At 47.0% G+C, this 23,605-nt stretch overlaps 1 protein-coding gene across 1 annotated transcript in view; it reads right to left on the bottom strand.

Annotated features, from left to right (window-relative positions):
• The window catches only part of CA12 (carbonic anhydrase 12), a 65,984-nt gene extending 45,887 nt beyond the window's left edge, over nt 1–20,097 (bottom strand). The window contains exons 1-2 of the mRNA XM_066344296.1: nt 19,731–20,097; nt 13,163–13,183 (exon numbers count right to left, since the gene is read on the bottom strand). Coding sequence (XP_066200393.1) covers nt 13,163–13,183; nt 19,731–19,815 — 106 coding nt within the window. The 5' untranslated portion in view covers nt 19,816–20,097. The remainder of the gene's footprint in view (nt 1–13,162; nt 13,184–19,730) is intronic.
• Between the last annotated feature and the right edge of the window lie 3,508 nt (nt 20,098–23,605).

The raw sequence follows: 23,605 nt of genomic DNA, 5'->3' as shown, positions 1-23,605 counted from the left end.
GAATGCCGACCGTCCTGCAATGGGTCCATGCTCAAAAACACCATCACGGGAACAATTCTCCAGTGATAACAGGTTAGCCCAAGCTGGAGAGATAGCCCTTGATTATTAACCCACAAGGTACCTACGCATCGTAAGGGCAGTTACAAGCATTCAGTTCCTGCAGTTGTTCTCATTTTTTTCCAGGGTATACCAAGTTTTCTGACCAGTCATCTTTGCACATTCAGTCTTACTTGCACACCCTGCGCACTCAGTTTTACTCAGTGATGGCACATTCCATACTTCATCCTCGCTGAGGGACAAGTTTCAACATCACACTAAAAAGTTTATCAAAAGCTGGGAAGAGGCCTGACCTGTTGTGGCGCAGTGGATCCAGCATCGACCTGAAACGCTGAGGTTGCTGGTTCAAAACCCTGGGCTTGCCTGGTCAAGGCACATATGGGAGGGAGTTGATGCTTTCTACTCCTCCCCCCTTCTCACTCTCTCTCTCTCTCTTCTCTAAAATAAATAAAAAATAAAAATAATTTTAAAAAAAGCTAGGCCCTGGCCGGTTGGCTCAGTGGTAGAGCGTTGGCCTGGCGTGCAGAAGTCCCAGGTTTGATTCCCGGCCAGGGCACACAGGAGAAGCGCCCATCGGCTTCTCCACCCCTCCCCCTCTCCTTCCTCTCTGTCTCTCTCTTCCCCTTCTGCAGCTGAGGCTCCATTGGAGCAAAGATGGCCCGGGCGCTGGGGATGGCTCCTTGGCCTCTACCCCAGGTGCTAGAGTGGCTCTGGTCGCAACAGAGCGACGCCCCGGAGGGGCAGAGCATCACCCCCTGGTGGGCAGAGCGTCGCCCCCTGGTGGGCGTGCCGGGTGGATCCCGGTCGGGCGCATGCGGGAGTCTGTCTGTCTGTCTCTCCCTGTTTCTAGCTTCAGAAAAATACAAAATAAATAAATAAATAAAAAGATTAAAAAAAAAAAAAGCTGGGACGAGTATTGGGGAACTGCCAATAGGAAGCACTGAGGAGTAACTTTAAGATTTCACACACACACACACACACACACACACACACACACACACACACACACACTCCAAGCATGAGATGAAAGTATCTATACCCAGAACTCAGAAAGCACCGAGAGGCTCACTGCAAGGTCATGGTGTAGGCAATGGGGGTGGGAGTGGGTGCGGGTGGAGGGTATAGGCAGTCCTGAGAGTGTGGATGTGGATGTGGGCATGTGTATGTGTGAATGAGGCCTTCCTGAATAACCAGAAACACTGAGCCCGGAGGCCAGGCGTTCCTCTCCACTCAGTCTGCAGCTGGGCTCTGTCTTGCAGTGTGCTGAGCTTACATGATGTGTGCTCACTACGTGATACTTCCGCCCTGCAGCCCAGCCCACTCACTTGGATCCGCTTTTCTGGCATGCTTCTTCACCTGTGCCTGGCCCCTACTCCCTGTTCTCCCCTCTGACACCGATCTTTCCAATTTGTACCACCACACTCCTTCAGCTGCCCGTTCTCTTCCTGAGAATCCGAAAAGGGTATTGATTTAGGATTGCCCCTGGAAGAATCCCGACATTCTCTCTCAGCCATGTAATGACAGGATTGATGTTGGATTCTACTGATTCTTTTCCATAGCAACCACATTGGTCTTTTATCCACATTTCCCATGGTTGTCTCACAAGGACCTGTACCAAACATTTATGTCAAGAGGTATTAAGTCTATTGTGTGTGTGTATGTTGTTTTTTTTAACCACTAAGCCTCTTGCCCTGATGTAGGAAAGTAAAGCAAGTTAATTTGCCATAAGTTGTTTCTGGAAAATCTATATTATTTACTTAAAAAAAAATTACTGTCTTTCCTGAATGGCTTTTACACAACCTCATGATGTGTAGTGTAAGGCACACAATGACTGGCATAAAACAAGCATTCACCAGATGTCCAGGAAAACGCACGTGATGGGCACAGGAGACCCGGTTCTGGTTCTGACTCGACTCCTCATGCTCTGTTTGGCCCACTTGACAGCTCTGAGTTTCTCCTGCCTCATTTACAAGCTGGGGTGGAAGTTTGGTTACATCAACACCTCCTGGGGCCCCACCTTGGTGATAATGTCACTCTTACTGATACTTCTGAATACTCCATGATGCCCAACAAGCAGAGCACTCATCCTCAATCAGGCTGCACTGGCCCGTTACAATGTTAGATGTCTACATTTCCAGCTGAATTACACCAAGAGGTCAGGCCACTATTGCCCCTTCCCTTTGTTCAGGTCCCGATCCCCTCCTCCCTTTGGTCTTTTTTCCTCCAGTGCTTCACACTCAATCCACTCTCCAACCTGCAGCCAGGCTGATCCTTCTAAAAACACATACCTGATCACCTCGGTGTTCTAGAATGCCCCAGCAATCCCCTGCTGCCTCAGAATGAGGTCCCAGCTCCTCAGTCTGACTCATGAGCTCCCCATACTCTGGCCCTGGCCCATCTCTCCAGCCCCTTCCCTCCTCACTGAGGTCCTGGGTAGTCCCCAGAATGTACAAGCCTAGGTGATCATTGCACAAATGCCCTTGCATCCCTTCCCTTTGCCTGGCTAGCTCTTATGTGTCCTCCAGTTTGGAAGTCTCAGATTAGACATCACCTCCGCCAGGAAGCCCGCTCTAGTCCTTTCCTAAAAACACCAGGTGAGGTCGCTCTCTTCCGTGCTTTGTCGCTCTGTGGTGTAAGACCCTGTCTAATTTACCGTCTCCTATGAGATTCTCAGGCCCATAATGACAGGCACCATATCTAAGTCATCATTTCCTTAGCAACTAGTCCAACACTTGGCACTTAGTGTTTACTTAATATTTGTGGAATGAATGTGTACCAGTTATCTTGGGATGCTCAAAAACTTGTTGTTTTTTTTTATATCTGTCTTTGATGAATAATAAATGTAGAAAATTAACTATTTTATTTGTATATTAATTTGTTAAAAACAGATCTTTTAAACAATGGTATCCTTGAAGGGGGACAGAAAAAAAGAAGGATAAGAATGTAGGGTGCATCTTCTAGAAATAAATTCCTGCAGTCTAAGCTGTAACATTTTGGCTCAGGACCAGGAAAAATCCCTCTAAACTAGAAGGCAAGAGAGACTCTTTAGATATGCAGGTCACAGGAGACAGTTACTCAAGTTGGGGCCACTGATTTGCCTCTGGGCTTCCTGGTGGCCAAAGCCAGAGGGCAAATAATCCTTTGCACGCCTCAGACTTGCTACAAAACCTCTTTGTTACACAACCTTCAGAGTCACCTCTTCTCCTTCCTCCTCTTCTCATGTAATTCTCAGAAGACGGGGCACAAAGGAGTCACCGCCCTATGAAAGTATCAGGTGCCATGTGCCAATGTAACTTTCCCGCTATAAGTAAATCTCACTTTCAGCATATCTAAGGAGCCTTTCCTGAGCCACCTGTCCTAGAAGGTGGGGGCAGCACAAGCCATTTGCCTTAAACCTGCAAGCAAATCTGGGAAGATCTCAGCCACTTCTCCCAAAAGTCACATAGCTGAACTAGTCAGTCACAAGTTAATGATTGCAAAATCATTTAAGAAGTTAAGAAGTTAAGATGAGCTGAAAGAACCATTTCATTCAGAGTTACACCAGTTATAGACACAACCTTTAGACAGAAGGAGGTGGCAGCTGCTATTTGTTCCTTCCTGGTTGGCATAAATCAGATGCTTGTCAGGTCATTGGAAAGCTTGTTCCTTAAAGGGATACTTTTGTTAAATAAAAAAGTAGCACTCAACTTGCTTTGTTTATAAACATTTATAATACTGATTGAACATCATCAAAAAGTATATATGAACTATGAATTGACTAAAGATTGGAAAAAGTTATAGCTCAAAATCTAATTTTTGGCCCTGGCCAGTTGGCTTAGTAGTAGAGTATCAACCTGGCATGTGGATATCCTGGGTTTTATTCCTGGTCAGGGCACACAGGAGAAGCAACCATCTGCTTTTCCCCCAACCCTTCTCTTTCTCTCTTTCTCTTTCTCTCTCTCCCCTTCCCATCCTCTCCCGCAGCCATGGCTCAGTTGGTTTGAGCAAGTTGACTCCAGGCGTTGAGGATGACTACATGGAAACTCCACCTCAGGTGCTAAAAATAGCTCAGTTGTGAGCATGGCCCCAGATGGGCAGAGTATCTGCCCCAGACGAGGGCTGCCAGGTGGATCCCGTCGGGATGCATGCGAGACTCTCTCTCTATCTCCCTCTCCTTTCACTTGGAAAAGAAGAAATAAAAATCTAATTTTCCCCATCTTTCTTGTATGCATGTTGAACAGTATGCAAACTAGTATTATTTTTACACTATTTTTTTGCCACCACTGTTTTCACTATTTAATTGTTGAAATTAATCATTTCAAGTACTTTCTTTGTGTTCTTAGCACCTAACAGGGTGCTTCTCAGTGAGTGAGTGTGAGACAACTACCATATTCCCTGGTTTCTAGATGCTACTGATGATAAGATATATCCCAAGTTCAGAGATGCTAAAATGTAGACAAAGTATATATCTGAGAACCAATGAAATATGATCTTAGTCTGCAACAGGTGCTCTCTTTCTTGGCCATAAGGCGCAGCCCGTAGAGGAGTCTGGCTGTGCTCCTGAGCTCCACCGCGGTGCCTGCGTCCTGCACCCTCCGGCTGCCACTGCACAGGAAGACAGTAACAGACCAAGAAAGGGGTCCCTACTCCCTCCAAGGAGACTGAAACAACCTCTGATCCATTCTCTTCCTCCTAGAAACCAGACTTTTTACTACCTGCCTGGAGCTGCCTTCACACACCTGCTTTGAATTCAACCTCCTTATTTTAAATCTTTCCTTTGAGCTGGTTTACCCCAGGGCGCCTCTCTGTGTGCCGGGGAAGGGCTACCGAGGGCATTAACTGGCACCTGGAGGGCTGTGCCCTGCCCTCACCTGAATGCCTGGGTTCCAGACTAGCAGGAAGCAAAAAGGGCAAGTTTGAGCACAGCTAGAGGCCTGGCAGGGCTGACTCCCGGTCCCAAAGCCAGCTCTCACTTTGCAGTTCCAAGGCTTTACTCTGCCTCTGGTCGGTGAGGGTCCCTGCACGGGGCTGGGCTTATGTAGCTCAGAGACCCAGGTTTCTTCCCAGGTTCAGGCCTTCACTCCTGAGCCCTAGGTCAAGGCTTAGCCCAGAGGCCCAGGTGTGAATGGGGCACAGCCACCATGGGCGAGGTGGGGAGGCTGGGGACTTGGCCTCCTCTCCCCTGACTTCAGTTGCATGGCGGAAGCGGCCATGGCTGTGGAACTGGACATCCAGTCCCTAGAGGCCAGGGAGGCACCAGGGAGCTTAGGTCTGACTTCACCCTGGTCGGATGGACAAGGCTAGAAAAAACATTGTGGTCTGCAATGCCCTTGTGAGGCTTAGAACTCGTCTTTTCATTCAACCCGTTTCTTTCTCGCAAAGGAACACCCTTTGTTCAGACTATAACAGGAGTATCTCCTTGCTGATAGAAACTCAGGCAATTCAGAAAAGCATGGAGTGCTTGCTTCGACACACAAGTACTAAAACTGGAATGATACAGAGAAGCAGATCCTTTCTAACAAAGCTCACGTTTATTTGGGATTATAGAGTATACATGCATTTTCCTACAAATTAGCTAATCTAATTTTACCATAACTTTGAGATGAAGGGAAAGATTAGTTTTACTGATTGCTTACAATGTGCCAGCCGTTAGCCTCTTTCTGAATACAGCAAGTCCTCACCTGACCTGGTGCATAGGTTTTTAAGAGAAATGACATATAATGAAACCAGTTTTAACCACAGGCTAATTGATATAAATGAGTTTAGTTCCTAAGGCATCTTATTCAATGTATACCTTATCTAATCCTGCTGTATTATTTAATCCTCACCACAACTCTATGAAGCAGTTAGTTCTCCAGCTTGAGTGAGCTGCAGTGGCCTCGTTAAACTAGATTACTGGCTCTGCCTCAGAGTTTTTGATCCATCTGCAACAGGCCACGAATTTGCATTTCTAACCAAGTCACACATGGTGATCTTACTTCTGCTGAAGATCAGGAGATGAATGGTTTGGCTTTTACTCCCAACCCCTTTAAATGTATTTCACTTCTAATGCTTAGTGTTTGGGAAGGGCTTCTGACACCCAGGTGATGCTGATGTTGCTGGTCTGGGGACCACAGTTTGAGAACCACTGAGATAGATACTATTACTCCCATGGTGTAGTTGAGAAAAACCGAGATTTCAGAGAGGTTGAGTTACTTTCCTAGGGTCATTCATCCAGAAAGTGACCTAGCAGATATTCCCATGGAGGTCTGCCGGGTTTGGGGCGCTCTACTCTTTACACTTCTTCCTCCTGGTTTTCTGCCTCACCCGGCCCCCCAACACCACGCCTGCCTTAGGAACTAGTGCTAGCTTCCCTATCTTTTTACCCAGTTGTTAAGGGATGGCTATATTTGGGCAGCTACAGGCCAAGATCCTCCAGAACTCACAAACCTCAATGCTGCAACTCAGGAAAGATGAGAAATAATTACCAGGGGGTGAATCACACTACATCTACTCAGACGAGGCACATCACCACTCCAGTTACAAGTGACTGGAACTATAACTCAGAGCTAATAAATGGTAGTTTGTTGGATTGCCAGCCACAGGGGACAGCCCCAAGACACAGGGCTAAGGATTTCCTGGTATGAAAAACACGCTCTGGTCTTTGCTTGCTCTCTCCCCTGAATGCCTGGGCCTCTCCTTATTCATCCTCAGAAGGGCAGCTGGAGTGGGAGAGATGTCACTGGGGTGTTTTTGTTGGTTCAACCTCTCTGCCTGGGGGAGAACAAGTGCCCTCCTTAATTCAAGCAGCCTTTGAATTGCACGTGCTGCCTGACTGCCGTTCTGAGTTCTCCCTTTAGGCTCTAACTTGGCCTGAAGCTCATACTGCATTTCAGTGTGTGGTCACATGGTCCCTTCATCACTTCTAAAGAACAGAAAGGAAAGAGTTTTTCCTCTCAGCCTCCTTCCATGTGTTTCGTGTCTGGTTCTCCGAGTTTGGGAAGGGCTTGGAAGGATGTCCCAAGTCCCAGGAAAAGGTCACTTGTAGCCATTTAATGTTCCAGCAGATTCAGGACAGAAGGTGGGGGGAGGTGGAAGCCAGAAGCCTGGCCAGCCAATAATGTTTGCCCCATAGAGAATCCTTTCCTGATTCCCAAAGGCAATTATCATTATTATTTTTTAATTTTTCCATTGATTTGAGAGAGGGGTCAGGGGTAAGAGAGAGAGAAAGTGAAGCATCAACTTATTGTTCCACTTAGTTGTTCCATTTAGCTGTGCACTCATTGACTGCTTCTCATGTGTGCCCTGACTGGGGATCAAACCTGTGACCTTGGACCGCGGGGACAATGCTCATCCCCTGAGCAACCCAGTCAGGGCCCCAAAGGCAATTAAAAAAATTTTTAAAGACTTTATTGATTCATTTTAGACTTCATTCATTTCAGAGAGGAGAAAGGGAGAGAGAGAGAGAGAGAGAAGGGAGGAGGAGAAGGAAGCATCAACTCTTATATGTGCCTTGACCGGGCAAGCCCAGAGTTTTGAACCCGCGATCTCAGCATTCCAGAGCTATGCTTTATCCACTGTGCCACCACAGATCAGGCCCAAAGGCAATTATTCCTTTGTGTGTGTGTGTGTGTGTGTGTGTGTGTGTGTGTGTGTGTGTGTGTGTGACAGAGACAGGGAGAGACAGAGAGAGGGACAGACAGGCAGGAAGGGAGAGAGATGAGAAGTATCAATTCTTCGTTGTGGCACCTTAGTTGTTCATTGATTGGTTTTTCATATGTGCCTTGATGGGGGGGGGTTTACAGCAGAGCGAGTGACCCCTTGCTCAAGCCAGCAACCTTGGGCTTCAAGCCAGTGACCTTTGGGCTCAAGCCAGCGACCATGGGTCATGTCTATGATCCCACACTCAAGCCAACAACCCCACGCTCAAGCTGGTGAGCCCATGCTCAAGCCGGATGAGCCTGCACTCAAGCCAGAGACCTCGGGGTTTCAAACCTGGGTCTTCTGCATCCCAGCCTGATGCTCTATCCACTGCATCAAGGCAATTCTTTAAGACAGAGAATCCACAGTCTGAGGGAAAAGAGAGCAGCATGAGAAATGCTGTGGCATTCCTGGGTCACATGGTGTCCTACCAGAGCTGAAGGCTGTCCAGCCACTGCTGAGCACGTGGGCAGGAGGGTCTGGGAGTGGCTGCATCCTGCTGCCTGGCACCCCCAGGCCAAGCCACCATCCTCCAGTGTTCCCTGCAGCAGGTGGAAGGGCTGGTCAAGCGGTTGCCTCACTGGGCCCTAACTAGGGGAAAGGTGAGGCTCTCTCACCATCCAGGAGGTGAGCTTGGCTGCCTTGGCCCCTTTTTATCCCTTCTCCTTTGAGGGTTTAAGGGTGTTCTTTGCCTCAAATCTCTAGAAAACAGTGATATTTGTTGATTTCTGAACTAGCTCACATCTGAGGAACACCAAAGTGATGTCTGGTCACCCTCAGGATGGAGCGTGGTACCCATTCTCTGCTCACGTGACATGTTCTTGGGTTGTTAATTCCGTAAGAGTCATTCTTTTTGGTTGCTCTGTTGTTTTGAACACACTAAGGGATATTTTTCATTTGCTAGTTTTCTTAGCCCTTCCCCAAGAAAAACGATCAGGGTAAGGATGACTCTCGAGCCAACTGGAATTTGTCAACTCTTTTATCGACTAGAATATACATACAGAGACATGCCTGGATCATAAGTGAGCAGCAGGATGGGTTTTCACAACCTGAACATGACCAGCACCTCTCCTCATGCCTCCTGCCAGCCACCTCCTGCCCTGAGGGCACCCACTCTCCTGACTCCTAAAAGAATAGTCGGCCGGAGGTTATCCTCAGCTCAAATGACAACCTGACTTACAGCTGCCCTCCGGTTCAGAGTTGATGAAGCCACCAGGGCTCCTTCAGAATTGTGAGCCTTAGGTAACTCCCAGCAGGACTGATTGGCACTGATTTCCAGGGGCAGGGCCCACTCAGCAGCTCTAAGCCCAGCAGCTGCCCAGCTGCCGCTTTAGCCACCCAGAAGGAGGACACAGAGAATGAGTGCCCCCTGCCCTTAGCTGTCAGAGGGTCCCCCTGTCTCCAGGGCGGGCATCTGAGAGGTGACTCAGTGTGGAGGGGCATGGGGGTAGAGTTCTCTCTCCATGTGCTTCTGGAAGCCCTGCCATGTGATCCAGGCGGCAGGAGGTCCCTGGATCAGGATGACTCAGCAGCATCTACACGCGAAGTAGCTGAGGTCTGCACCCTGGGAAAACCACATAGCATTGGTTGGACTTGCCCCATTCCGTGCAGCCCTTACTGCTTGGAAACAGATTTTTTTCCCAGTGCCTACGCTAGGTCCTCTGTTCACCTACGCGACTCTGCGCCCAGGTGCCAGCTTCCAGCCAGGACGTGTCTGCCTCCTCAGTTGTCCTCCCTCCGTGTTCCTTCACTGGCCCCCACTGAGGGCTAACTCCATATCACATGTGCTCATTTCACTAATGAAAAGCCAGATTTGCCTTTGTGTTCAATACCCCTCCACACTCATGGTGTGCATCATTAGACTCTGCCCTCTGCTTCCTCAGCAAAGAGCTGCTTTAATTGTGCAGGACAGAGGGACAGATGGCTGGCCAGTGCTAATAATCAGGAGGAAATGCTTCTGAACTAGTCAGTATGGCTGGAAAGGGAGGCCCTCCTTTGGGGAACACCATGTCACGACTAAGGGGCAGTAAGATCTTCCTCCCGTGTCGGCCTGGCGTGTGGAAGTCCCGGGTTCAATTCCCGGCCAGGGCACACAGGAGAAGCACCCATCTGCTTCTCCACCCCTCCCCCTCTCCTTCCTCTCTGTCTCTCTCTTCCCCTCCCGCAGCCAAGGCTTCATTGGAGCAAAGATGGCCCGGGCGCTGAGGATGGCTCCATGGCCTCTGCCTCAGGCGCTAGAGTGGCTCTGGATGCAACAGAGCGATGCCCCAGAGGGGCAGAGCATCGCCCCCTGGTGGGCATGCTGGGTGGATCCCAGTCAGGCACATGCAGGAGTCTGTCTGACTGCCTCCCCATTTCCAGCTTCAGAAAAAAAAAAAAAAAAAAAAAAAAAAAAAAGATCTTCCTCCCACAACTTCTTGACTCTACGTTCTCTGAATCTATCACACTCTGCCCTTGGGAGCGGGGTGGGAGCTGTCAGAGGCAAGGAGCCCTGGAGAGATTTGAGTTGTGTTTCCATTATACCTCAGAGGCCAGTAGAAAAGGTAGGGCAAGTTACCCCTGACTAGGCTAGAAAGGTCTTGGGAATCATCCCGTCAGTGGTTCTCCAGAAGAGTGTGAGTAAGAGTCACTTGGGAAGTACGTGAAATAGACAAGCTTTTCAGGTTCCCTCCCTTCCCCAGGTCCTGGCTAAGTCCCAGAAATCTGCATACTTGGAGAGCATTCCAGGTGGTTCTGATATAAGGGACACAAGCCATAGTTGGAGGGATACTGATCTTGACAGCGTCTTCCCCAGGTTATAGGTAGGGGAAAGTGAGCCCAGAGGGCTCCTGTGGCTTATTCAAGATCACATGGAATAAGGCCCAGGACCCGAGCCCCGCCTTCTTTCCGTGCCAGCACTGCTCTTGCCACCTCCCGCCCACTACACCTGCCCAAGCAGCCTAAGGCCCTGACTCTGTTCTTCCTTTGTGGGGCCTCTTGCCCTGCCCTTTCCTTTGCTCTTTCTGCTGTCATCAAAAAATGGATGTTAAAGCAGAATGATATTGCTACAAAGGCCAAACACCTTTTTGCCTCATCCTTACCTCCCTCTCAGCCCCCACCACCAAATTACTCTCCTTAAAACACAGACTACTCCCTGCCCTGCCCCTCCTTCTATGAGACGAAGTGGGAAGGTTCTGGCCTGCCTACAATGCCTCCTCTGTTTGACCGAACCTATCTTTTTGACCTTAGAGTCCATCACTCCCCTATAACTCCTTCTCTACATGATTTCCCTCAAATATCACCTTGTTCTTTCTTGCCTCTGCTCATGTGATGCCATCATCATCTTGGACAATAGCACTTCTACCCTGTCACACTGAATCCTCCCATTCTTCAAGGTCCAGGTAAAAGCCTTCCTCCTCCAGGAAGCCTCCCTTGACTATGCAGCCCTAGCATTCTCATCCTTCTCTGAACCATCAGAGAACTGAAGCATTTATTATCTATTATTATTACCTATTATATTCTGCTTTCTGTTGTCAGTCTTAAGTAATTCCCAGCTATAGACCACAGCCTATCCTTCTAATTACCCACCTACTTAGCAGCAATGCTTTCTACCTAATAAGTACATAAGGAATGTTAGTAATGATGGAGCTATAAAATGCTAGAGCCAAGAAGACCTTGGCTTGTAGGTAACTGATTGATTAGTTTGATGACTTTTCTATGCCTCTTATGCTACCAAACATCCAAAGGCTAACTTTTTCAAATCTAAGCCAGGTCTTTCTCTGTATTCTGCTCCCAACCAGGGGTCTTCAAACTTTTTATAAAAACCGCCCACTTTTGCAGTGCTGGTCAACCTGGTCCCTACCCCCCCCCCCCAACCAAACAGCCTGCGATTGGCCCACCATGAAAGCTGGACTGCCCACTAGTGGGCGGTAGGGACCAGGTTGACCAGCACTGCAAAAGTGGGCGGTTTTTATAAAAAGTTTGCTCCAAAGTTGAATTTGTGTGTAAGTTGGAACAGGTACATTTACCTATTACATGCACATTGGACAGATGTTTGTCTTAACATAAGTATTTATTTTTACCTTTCTGTTCATATAATTACTTGAACATTTTCAAACCTACAAAACCTATCTCATTCATAACCTGGAGACTGCCTGTAATCAACTTCCCTGGTTTGTCACCACCCCTCCTGAGCCAGTGAGCCCAGTTCTACCCTCTTGCTCACCATAACAAGCTATCTTGAAAGTCCCTTGTGACTCTGTCCTAACAGGACATTACAGCATTCCCTCCTTATTCATGGGGGATACATTCCAAATCCCCCAGTAGATGTCTAAACTTACACATAGTACCAAACCCTTTACAAATTATGTTTTTCCTATACATACATACCTTTGATAAATTTTAGTTTATAAATTAAGCACAGTAAGAGATTAACAAAAAATAATAATAAAACAATTACAGTACTGTATCCCATACAATTATAGTACTGTATCCAAAGTTATGTGCATGTGGTCTTTCCCCCCACCCCCCATAAACAAAGCAGCCACTGAGTGACTAACAGGCGGGTAGCACATGCAGTGTGGATGTACTGGACAAAGGAATGATTCATATCCCGGACGGGACAGAGAGGGACGGCTAGAAATTTCATCACTGTACTCAAAATGGCGCGCAATTTGAAACCGATGAATTGTTTATTTCTGGAATTTTCCATTTAATATTTTCAGACTGTGGTTGACCTTGGATAACTGAAACCACAGAAAGTGAAACTGCAGATAAGGGGGGACCACTGTATTAACGTTCCTGCACTTGCCGGAGGATCCAGTTGCTTGGCCTCCCATTCCCACTCTAGCTTATGACCAGGTTTCCAATTCACTGCAATACACCAGTTAAGCTGATTTCAAGCTGCTGGTCTTACAGACCTGCAAGTGGCCAATGTCACTCTTGACCCAAACCCACAGAAACCCTGTTGCACAATTGATATCATTCTCTCCCCATTTAAGACAAGTGTCTCTCTTTTACTAAGAACTGACCATCTCCACTTCGTCTATTGCTTGCTTACAAATAGGGCAAGAAGATGTTAACTCTAGACATACCGACAGCTTGAGTTCTGAGGCCTGAGCCAAACTTTCAGAAAGGAGCCTTTATTCTCTGTTTGTTGGAGGATAAATGTCCTGCGGAAGAGAAAGGCTCCCTCTTGCCCAGGGCCCTGGCAGTGTGGAAGTACCCAGGGTATCTTCACGTGGGAGGTTTGGTCAAAGTTCAAGTGCACAGAGCAGTCTCGTTGGCATGGGGAAAGCGCAGTCTGCTACCTGTACAGAGCCATTCTGTAGACAGGCCTTTGTGCCCTTTTAACCATATCAGAACTGCTCTCCTCAACCCCACAAAAGACTCTCCATAGATCATGACATTTCTGGCTGTCTCATGAAGCAAGGCCATTTCATAAAAAATAGTTAAGGTCTGTACTTACCAAAATAGGTCCACTTGGATCCTGCAAAGAACAAAACAAAGCAAAGTAAGTACAACTGAGCTTGAACAAGTTAGAGAAAAACAACCGATTATATTTTGAAATGGGTGAGACTGAAAAGGAGGTGGGAGCCCAGAACCTAAAGGTGGCGCTCCCGAGTCCCCGTGCGAGCAGTGCTTCTCCTTCGAGCAGCTGTGCTCACCATGGCGGCACAGACAGTACCTGTGCGCAGCGTCCATGGGGGAGGGGGGAGGCTTCCCCAGACATCTTAGAGAAGCTGAATTTTATTAGCTCAGTAGTAATAAACTTAGAAGGTTCTAACCCCAAAGCTGCCGAAGGGGAGACAGTACAAGCTCTTCCTCCCACGGGATCGCCCTGCTTGGAAACGGCCAGTTTCCCCAGTGGGTGGACACCCCTCACAGCATGACCACACGCTTCTGTAGTTGTAGTCTCCCCCTTCCTTTCCCACAGAAATGTTGGCTTGTTGGAAACAACGCTTTGCATCTTGCTTTTTCCCACTTGACAGCATACCCTGGAGAAGAGTTCACATCAGTACCCAGAGAGGAGAGCACTAATCTCAACAAGAGGGTGTTTCTGTGGGGGAGCCTCCGCCCTCCTCCGAATCACATTCTAGGGATGGCAGGAACTTGTAGGAAAAATTCTGCCAGGAATACAATGAAAAGTCACCCACCGCTTCCCAGGCTGCTCCCTGCGCACATAAAACTCCTTCATTCCTACATCAGAACGTGTTTTTTTAACCACTGGTTGCAGAGCTGGGCTCTCATTCCCCGCCACCTCTATCAGGATGTCTACGGGGACACATCACAGTGAAGGGACTATTCAACTCTTCTCCTGGAAGCAGCCCCTCTCTCCTGGCTTCTCCCAACGTTCCCGTGTTCTTAGCCCACAAGGAACAGCGGGAAGACAAAGGTTTTTACGCTTCCTTTCTTTTCCTACTCAAGTCCATGGTCGTTTTTAATTTTTTAAAGATTTTATTTATTTATTTATTTTGTATTTTTCTGAAGCTGGAAACGGGGAGAGACAGTCAGACAGACTCCCGCATGCGCCCAACCGGGATCCACCTGGCATGCCCACCAGGGGTGACGCTCTGCCCACCAGGGGGCGATGCTCTGCCCCTCCAGGGGGTCGCTCTGCCGTGACCAGAGCCACTCTAGCGCCTGGGGCAGAGGCCAAGGAGCCATCCCCAGCGCCCGGGCCATCTTTGCTCCAATGGAACCTTGGCTGCGGGAGGGGAAGAGAGAGACAGAGAGGAAGGAGGGGGGGGGTGGAGAAGCAAATGGGCGCTTCTCCTATGTGCCCTGGCCAGGAATCGAACCCGGGTCCCCCGCACGCCAGGTCGACGCTCTACTGCTGAGCCAACCGGCCAGGGCTAAAGATTTTATTGATTGATTTTTAGAGAGAGGCAAAAGAGAGAAAAACAAAAAGGGGGGAGAGGACCAGGAAGCATCAACTTGCAGTAGTTTCTTATTGTATGTGCCTTGACTAGGCAAGCCCGGAGTTTCAAACAGACGACCTTAGTGTTCCAGCTCAATGCTTTATCCACTGTGCCACCACAGGCCAGGCTATGGTTTTTAAAAATTAAAAGAGAGCTTTGTTTTATTTTTTTTAAGCTGGTTTAATCTCATATTTTTGTTGTTCTGTTTCATTTCTTTGCTTCAGTGTTTTTAATTATTTAATTCTCAATATTAATTGTTTTTTTTATTTTTTTTTTTTATTTTTCTGAAGTTGGAAATGGGGAGGCAGTCAGACAGACTCCCGCATGTGCCCGACCGGGATCCACCCAGCATGCCCACCAGGGGGCGATGTTCTGCCCCTCTAGGGCATCGCTCTGTTGCATCCAGAGCCACTCCAGTGCCTGAGGCAGAGGCCATAGAGCCATCCCCAGGGCCCGGGCCATCTTTGCTCCAATGGAGCCCTGGCTGCAGGAGGGGAAAAGACAGACAGAGAGGAAGGAGAGGGGGAGGGGTGGAGAAGCAGATGGGTGCTTCTCCTGTGTGCCCTGGCCGGGAATCAAACCCGGGACTCCTGCACGCCAGGCCGACGCTCTACCACTGAGCCAACTGGCCAGGGCTTAATTGGTAATTTTATCAAAATATACTTGTACATGGTTTGAAGAGTCAGGTGGTTCTACAAGGCTTTTTATTTAATAAAAAAAAAAACCACCAAAACCCGGTCCTTGACACTCCCAGTCATTTTCCTGACCCCTATGGCACCCACTTTGAATACACACTTTGAATAATTTAATTAATTCTTTGGTATTATCTCCACATCACTAAAAATCATGCCCCTATATTGCTCTTTCATGATTTGTTTCAGTTTAGTCATTTATTGACATCTTACTCCTAAATTCCCATGAACTTAAGGAATCTTTGAGTCTCTTCTCGGTCTTTGGGGGGCAGGAGAATCCAGACCGTTCCAAGTATCTGATGTATATAGTACAATGCTCACAAGCTTGGACACAGAAAAATTCATATACAATTAATTTCAGGAGGTCCACAGAACTCCTGAAACCTCCTATGGACCCAACCAGAGTTAACTGTCCCAAGATTAACCTCCCTGCATTACCAATTAGCTAAAGATATGCAGAACCATGGGTAAACCAAATTTGTATGTGACACCCAAATTTACACTAGCCTTTCACTAGAGTAATAATGAAAAGGAACAAAGAAAGCATTGCCTTCGAGCTAAGATCCAGAAGACGTCATACCTTTTCCCTGAACGTTTTCCTTCAGCATTTTGTTTGAGGAGTTCACTAGTAAAATGCAATCATGGATTTCAGACAGAGAAGCCAGATTATTTGCACTCAGGCCCTGGCCAGTTAGCTCAATGGTGAGCAACTTCCTGAAACACCAAGGTTGCGGGTTCGATTTTGAGTCAGGGCACAAAAGGAAAGCCACCAATGAATGCAAAACTAAGTGGAACAATAGATGAATGTCTTTCCTTCCGCTCCCTCTTTCTCCCTCTTATTCTCTATCCCTCCTTCTCCCTCTTTCTTCTACTCTCTGCTTCCTTCCTCTCTCTGTCTCTCTAAAACCAATCAATAAAAAAAAAAAAAAGATCATTTCCACTTAGCCAGGCAGAGCACTTGGAGGTCAGCAATGTAAAGTTGTACAAATATCAGGAGTTCCTCCTCGCTGCTCACCAGGAGAAACACAGGCCGCTCTGCTGATCCTCAAGGCCACCAAAGAAGAGCTGCTGCCTCTGAGCAGTCCTGCTTTGGCCAGAAGTTTTAGTTGCACTTCCCCCCAAATGAATCATACCCACAATACCCTGCATTTTCTGCTCTGCTCCCCAAAGCTTTCTAACTGAGGTTTTTCCTATTATTGTAGCGTTCAGCCTCACTTGAGGCATCAGCACAGTACTCTGGGAAGCTCAAGGAGACCAAGGCTGTAGAGTGTACATCTAAGGCTGTAGGGCCTCGGTGCTGACACAGCATCCAAGACTTGTTCTTGAAAAGCAGCAACATCCAGAGCAACTTGTCCTGCCCTCCTCTCTCGGAGCAAGCCTGACTGCTCCTAAAGACTTGGTGCTTTGTTTATAAATGGCAGTGTCTGGAGGGGCTCAGGAGAGGGAAGTTGGGGGAAATAAGCACCATAGAATGAAAGGGAGAGTGATCTCGACTTAATAAAGAAAAGTGTGAGTGTTTGCTTTATTTGGAAACACCACCTTCTGATTCTTCACCTTTAGCTTTAGGAGCAGGAGTCTTAACAGAGCCAAACTGACCCCACAAGACAGGTCAGGCCAAGGCTGCTGAAGCTACACCTTGGTGGCTTCCTGAGGGAATAGGACCTTCTGTGAGGGGAACTGTTTCCTTCCCAAGAAGGTCAGAGCCTTGGAAGGCCCAGCCAATGCCTGTTAGAACCTGCAGGCCCAGTGTGTACTGGGCAGGGGAGAATGCCCTGGGTTCTCACTGAGGGAGTGATATTTACAAAGATTCAGATCAAGGATTCAGGGCCCTGCCTGCTTCCTGTCCTGGGTGCTCAAATCTCCCCTGAGTTCTTGAGATTGCCCAGCTCTCCACACCAGGTCCAGACAGAGCAGACTCTGCAGAGTCAGGGGACACTGGACTTCACCTTACTTTGCTCCCTCCCTCCCTGACCCCAGATAGATTTTTTCAGACATGCACCAGTGCCAACTTCTGAAAATTTAAATGCCCCGGGCAGAGGACAGGCTACACTTTGACCCCAACACCCAGCTTAACCCCCCTCCAGCCCCAACCTTGGGTTAATACTGACCCTCTACACCTCAGTGATTTTTGCTTTGACCCTATCCCCAAGGCGGTTAAAAAACCAAGAATCTCATGAGAAATAACAAAATAAAAACTGTGTTTTTAGAATCCAGAGGTAGGCAGGTGGGTTACTCAGTGTGAGGTGAAAGTGGAGTCTTTACTACAAGCTTCCCCCATCCAAACTTGGAGGATGGGGAGGGGACAGGGTGGCAATGGAGAGAAAAGGAGAGAAGAGGAAAAGCAAGGAAGGGGAGGGTTATTGGGCAGGGAAAGAACAAGAGGGAGGAGGAGCTTCCCTCAGAGTAAGGGGAGTAATAGACGTTGACAAAAGAGAGCTAATGAATGGCTGTTTTTTTGTTTTAGAACTAAAACAGAGACTTCTAGTCTGACTGATGGTGGTGCAGTAGATAGAGCATCAACCTGGGACGCTGAGGTCCCAGATTCCAAACCCCTGAAGTCACCAGCATGAGGCTAGGCTCAGCAGCTTGAGTGTGGGGTCAATGGCTTGAGCATGGAATCATCAACGTGATCCCATGGTCACTGGCTTGAGCCCAAAGGTTGTTGGCTTGAAGCCCATGGTTGCTGGCTTGAGCCCAAAGGTCGCTGGCTTGAAGCCCAAGGTCGCGGGCTTGAAGCCCAAGGTCGCTTGCTTGAGCAAAGGGTCACTGGCTCAGCTAGAGCCCCTCAGTCAAGTCACATATGAGGAGCAATCAATAAACAACTAAAGTGATACAACAACGAGACAACGGTTCTCATCTCTCTCCCTTCCTGTCTATCTTTCTCAAATAAATAAATAAATAAATAATAAAAGAAATAAAAGGGAGACTTCTAGTGAAACTTGAGGTCTCAGTACAGCTTTCTCTAGAGGGGAATACACGTTAACGTTTGCAGTTTTAAAAACCAGTTTCCACTTTTATCTAACTTCTTTCTCCCACCTACCTTCTCTCTCTCCCTGAGGGAGACAATATTGGGTATATCAGTGTTTATCAACTGCTGGTCTGCCAGAAATGTTTTACTGGTCCATGAAAGAGTTAACCACCCTGATGTTGTATGAATATTATAGACCTAATGATCTTAGTAGAATTTGCTTATGCTCAGGGTGATTTCGGCCTTAGTGGTCCCCAAAATAATTCTCCTGTTTTCACCAGTCTCCGAGTATAAAAAGATTGAAAACCACTGTTTGTGCCAGCCAGAGGATTATAACTGAACTTAGCCAAAGCTGCTGACAGCCCAGCTCCCCACTTTCTCCGGCCCTGCCCTCCAGGCACAGTGACCTCCAAAAAAAAGCCGGGTTCAAGCTTTCACGCTGCTGAACAGGACAATTTCCCACCACCACTGCCCAGGCAGGGAGAATAGATTTTAAGCCAGTATGGTCCCTTTGGGCCCTAATATAAACGTTTCAATCTAACCTGGGTCCAAGAATCACAGCACCCACAAATGTCTCTACAGCTTGAGGAAAACCCTGTCAACAGCAGGAACCACAATCTATTACCCAGGAAGTTTCCACAAAAGTCACTATTTACTCTCTCAGAAAAGCATTCACCTAGCTGTTGGAGAGGCAAGGAAAAGCTTGGCATCTTCCTCTTGCTACAAAGGACTGACTAACCTGACCTACTCACCCCAGTTGACTGCACAGATCTGAGTCTACAGTGGCATCCACCCACCACCTTCGACACCTAACTCCACACCCTCAGCTTCCAGCCCTTTGGGGTTAAGAGCCCTAATTACACACAGAAACAAGGTGTGTATATTCATCTGAGTGCACATACACAGTGCATTCAGGGCAGTAGAGCCCTTCTAGAGAAAAACAATGATTAAGGATGGAATACATCATCCCGTTGACTTGTACGTAAAACTTAATGGCAGAGTCTCTCCTCCAAAGTAAAGCACCCACTGCAGGTCGCGGGTCGGAGGGTTCTGCACTGGAGCGACTGCAAACCCTTTCTGGTAGTGACACTGCTCAGGATGCCACAGTCACTTTACAATCCGCACGTGAACCGGAGTACAATATTTTAAATCCTGGTTCCACCTCCCCAGTGAGCAAGTTCCCAAGCAACCTCTCCGGAGCTCCAGGTGCTTAGAGGACACGCAAAAATATTAATACGAAAATAATGCGTTTCCCCCAACCAAAGCAGGTCGTGCGTTCCAAGGAAAAATGGAGCATCCCTTCAAAAAAAATGTGCCATTTGATACTATGCATGTCTTTCCCTGTTTTCCTCTAAATGATTTTAACTTTATTGTTAAAAGAGTCCCGCAGGAAATCCTTCCATCCAGGTGTGGCTGAGCGCTCCAGGACTGTTAGGAAAGAGGCAGAAACTTTACCGTTGAGTGGGGCTGGGCTGGAAAGCTGTTCCTTTAAGATCACGAGCAGTAGCATGGCCGCTGCGTGCAAGCTGCAGTGGGGCATCTTCGGGTGGCTCCTGCTGGGCAGACGCGGGTTGCCTTGGATTCGGGCACCTTCTGTTTCTGGTCCCGGAGCTGGGGCTGGCGGGCGTGCTCTGAACCGCGTGCGCAGCTCTGGCGCTGTGGTGTTTGCGCTCGCGGCTCCTGGCGAGTTGCTTTTATGGAGCAACTCCGCTCCGTGATGTCATCGTGCGGAGAGGAAGGACGCCCTGCCTACAGAAGGTATGGCGCCCCAGTTCCCAGGTGAGCTGTAGCCCTGACTTCAGCCGTTCTCGGTGGGGCAGTGGACCGGGCGCTCCTGAACGCGGCTGACCTGGGAACCCAGTTTTCTGTGGAAGCAGCTGGTAGGCGTGTGTGATCACTCCCATTGGGAAGAGAACGTGTAGGGATTCACTCTAGTGTCCTTGGTCTCTCACTGCCCTTAATGAGAAGCCCTCTAAGTGCAATGCCAAGTGGACAAGCCTCTCCTTCAGCGCTCTAGTTTCTGGACAGGGAACATATTAGGGACTAGAAGACAGCAGAGGGGCTGCATTCAATAATGCATAATTTCTGTGGATTGTATAGTGCTTCCTGATAAGGTCTTACCTTCGAAATTCAGATGCAAAGACATTATTTTAGAATAGGTAAATAGCACAGTAGTGTGCAAGTGAATAGCTTTACTAAACAATTAGATTTCCCCTAATAACAGATGAGCAGACAAGGTTCAGGGTTGTTCATAATCTGTTCATTCTCTGGGCAAGAGGGGTGTGAGTTGAGATGAGGGGCAGGTCCCTTCTTTGGGTAGCAGTGGAAGATGGAAGGAAGAAAGGGATTTACGTGATTTATCGAGTACCTAGTATGTGTCAAGCACTGTACTAAGCATTTTGCATCTTGGTCTAAATCAGTGTCTCAGTTCTGTTTCCAGTGCATATTATCATCACTGTTGCTTATTTCTGCCCACTTTTCTCACATAGCTACATTTATTTAGATATTTGAATACATACATCTAGTCATATTTGTGTGATTATGATCTCCTTTGTATGTAATCTATGTTGTTAAGTCCAAGGTCTAATTACCATATTTTCCCATGTATAAGACAAACCCTTTCTCAAAAAATTTGGGGTCTCAATACTGGATGCGTCTTATACAGTGGTAGATTTTTTTACTTGAATTTCCCGCTTTTTGTGCGGATGAGGAGTTGTATGCATTTTATGATGAATAAAACTTGAGTTCAATAACTTTATATAATTTTTTTTTTCAAATTTCGGGCCCCTAAATTAAAGTGCATCTTATACATGGGAGTGCCTTATACATGGGAAAATACGGTAACCTACTGTCCCCAATACTTCCTAAATCTTCCTGCTGCTGTTATCATGACTTGCTGTTCTCACCACTCTTGTCATTTGTGTTTTGACTTCCCTGGCCCACTGAGTTCCCCTGCACTGCTCCTGGTGCAGGGCTGTTTTCTTCCCGCTGTGACCCGGCCTGTTCTCTTGGCTCCCTGCTGCCGACGGACATTGTTCAGGCCACATGGTCCCGCTGAAGAGTGCCCACCCTGAGCACTGGTACATGACCCCCGGTTTCATGACCTGGTCTGTCTTGCCCTCTTCTTTTGACCACAGCGGCTTGACCAGCCCTTTCCTCTCTCAGGTCTAGGAGGACCCCCCAGCCTAAGTGGACTCTCAGGCTGGCCTCAGTGACTGGTGAGGCCACCAGTCTATGGTGGGTTCAGAGGGATAGAGAAAATTCTCTGCTGAGAGCAATCAGGAAGCACATGCCATCCCCATTTCAAGGGGTACAACTGTTCTTTCCCTATCAGTTCAGCTATTGCTTGGTTAATAAAGGTCTCTGAAGTCTGGTTAAGGAAGTAGTTACAAAGACAATCTTGTTACAAGTACTTCCAGACCAGAGTAGGCTTAAGGATGACCTTTTCTGCATGCAACTCCTGATAAAGAGCCTTGAGTGAGCTCCCGAGAGGTGAGTGAGCATTTCATTTGTGGTTTTAAAGACATTTGTGTCTCTAATCTGTCATCAAGGGCTTTAGAAGATGAATGTATTAGAGGCACCCAAGAGAGGGGAGGAGCCACTGCAGTTCAGAGATGCACATACTGAACCCATCAGGGTGAAATCACTTGCCCCATATCTCAGGACTAGTTAAAGGAAAACCAGGCCATGAACATGCATTTTGTTACTCCCACTCCAGTGGTTTTCCCATAACATCTGGCTAAACATTAAGTTCAATTTCTCCTCGAACATGCACCTCTAAGTGTTCTCCAGGGATCCCCAGAGATGGAGAGATTTTTAAAAAGTGGGTTGGATTTAATGGAACAGTAAGGCAAAATTGTGAACTGTGCTTGATGGGAAAAAAGGAGAGTGTTGGGATGTTCACTGCATATCTAGATCAGAGACCTGGTTAATGAGGAAGAATGGGTAGCAATTAAAAGAGAATGTAAACTTAGACTGATTGTGGTACGTGCTTTGGACGATTTTTTTTTTTTTTTGTTAGAGGAGCAAAGAGGAAAAACAAACAGAAATGTATGAAATGACCAAAGTATTGAAGCTGAAGGTTGAGCCCTCCCCCCCCAAATAGCACAAAGCTAACCTGCTTAAGTTCTCAACTCTGGAAACTTTCCTTGCCAGAGGCTTCACCGGAGGCTTGTGTGGCTGAACTTGTACCAGCTTGCTTTGCCGTCATCAGATGGGGCTGTTGTCAGCTGATAAGTAACCATTACTGAGTGGGTAAGGGTGGAAAGTAGACTTTCAGCATCCAAAATGAGGCGGTTGCCCATCAAATGACACACATGGACAGAAGGCTTCAGGGAACAAAGCTCCTCTAAAAGGTCATCACCTGATTGGAAGAGCTGATATTGTTAAAATGTCATACTATCCAAAACAATCTACAAATTCAGTGCATTCCCTATCGAAATTCCAATGGCATTTTTCACCGAAACAGAACAAACAGTCCTAAAATTTGTATGGAACCGCAAAAGACCCTGAATAGACAAAGTATCTTGAGAATAAAAAACAAAAGCCAGGGGTATCATACTCCTTGATTTAAAACTGTATTACAAAACTGTAGTATCAGAAAATTATTGTATTGGCATCAAAACAGACACATAGGTCAATGGAACAGAGAGAGATCACAGAAGTAAACCCATGCATAGATGGTTAATTAATCTATGAGAAAGAATGCAAGAATATACAGGTACAATGGAGAAAGGACAGTCTCTTCAATAAATAGTGTTGGAAAAACTGGAAATTCACATGCAAAAGAATGAAATTAAACTACTGTCTTATATCATACACAAAAATTAACTCAAAATTAATTGAAGACTTGAATATAAGATCTGAAACTATAAAATTCCCAGAAGAAAACATAGATAAATTCCTTGACATCAGTTTTGATGATGATTTATTTGGATCTGACTCCAAAAACAAAGGTAATAGAAAAAATAAACAAATGGGACTATATCAAACCAAAAAATTTCTTCGCAGCAAAGGAAACATCAACACAATGAAAGGACAACCTATGGAATAAGATAAAATGTTTGCAAATCATATATCTCAGTGGTCCCCAACCTTTTTTGGGCCACAGACCGGTTTAATGTCAGAAAATATTTTCACAGACTGGCCTTTAGGGTGGGATGGATAAATGTATCATGTGACCGAGATAAGTGTCAAGAGTGAGTCTTAGACAGATGTAACAGAGGGAATCTGGTCATTTTTAAAAAATAAAACATCATTCAGACTTAAATATAAATAAAACGGAAATAATGTAAGTTATTTATTCTTTCTCTGTGGACCGGTACAGAATG

The sequence above is a fragment of the Saccopteryx leptura genome, chromosome 6, assembly GCF_036850995.1.
Source record: "Saccopteryx leptura isolate mSacLep1 chromosome 6, mSacLep1_pri_phased_curated, whole genome shotgun sequence".
NCBI classification, from domain to species: domain Eukaryota; kingdom Metazoa; phylum Chordata; class Mammalia; order Chiroptera; family Emballonuridae; genus Saccopteryx; species Saccopteryx leptura.
This window is presented reverse-complemented; position numbering and strand designations above follow the sequence as displayed.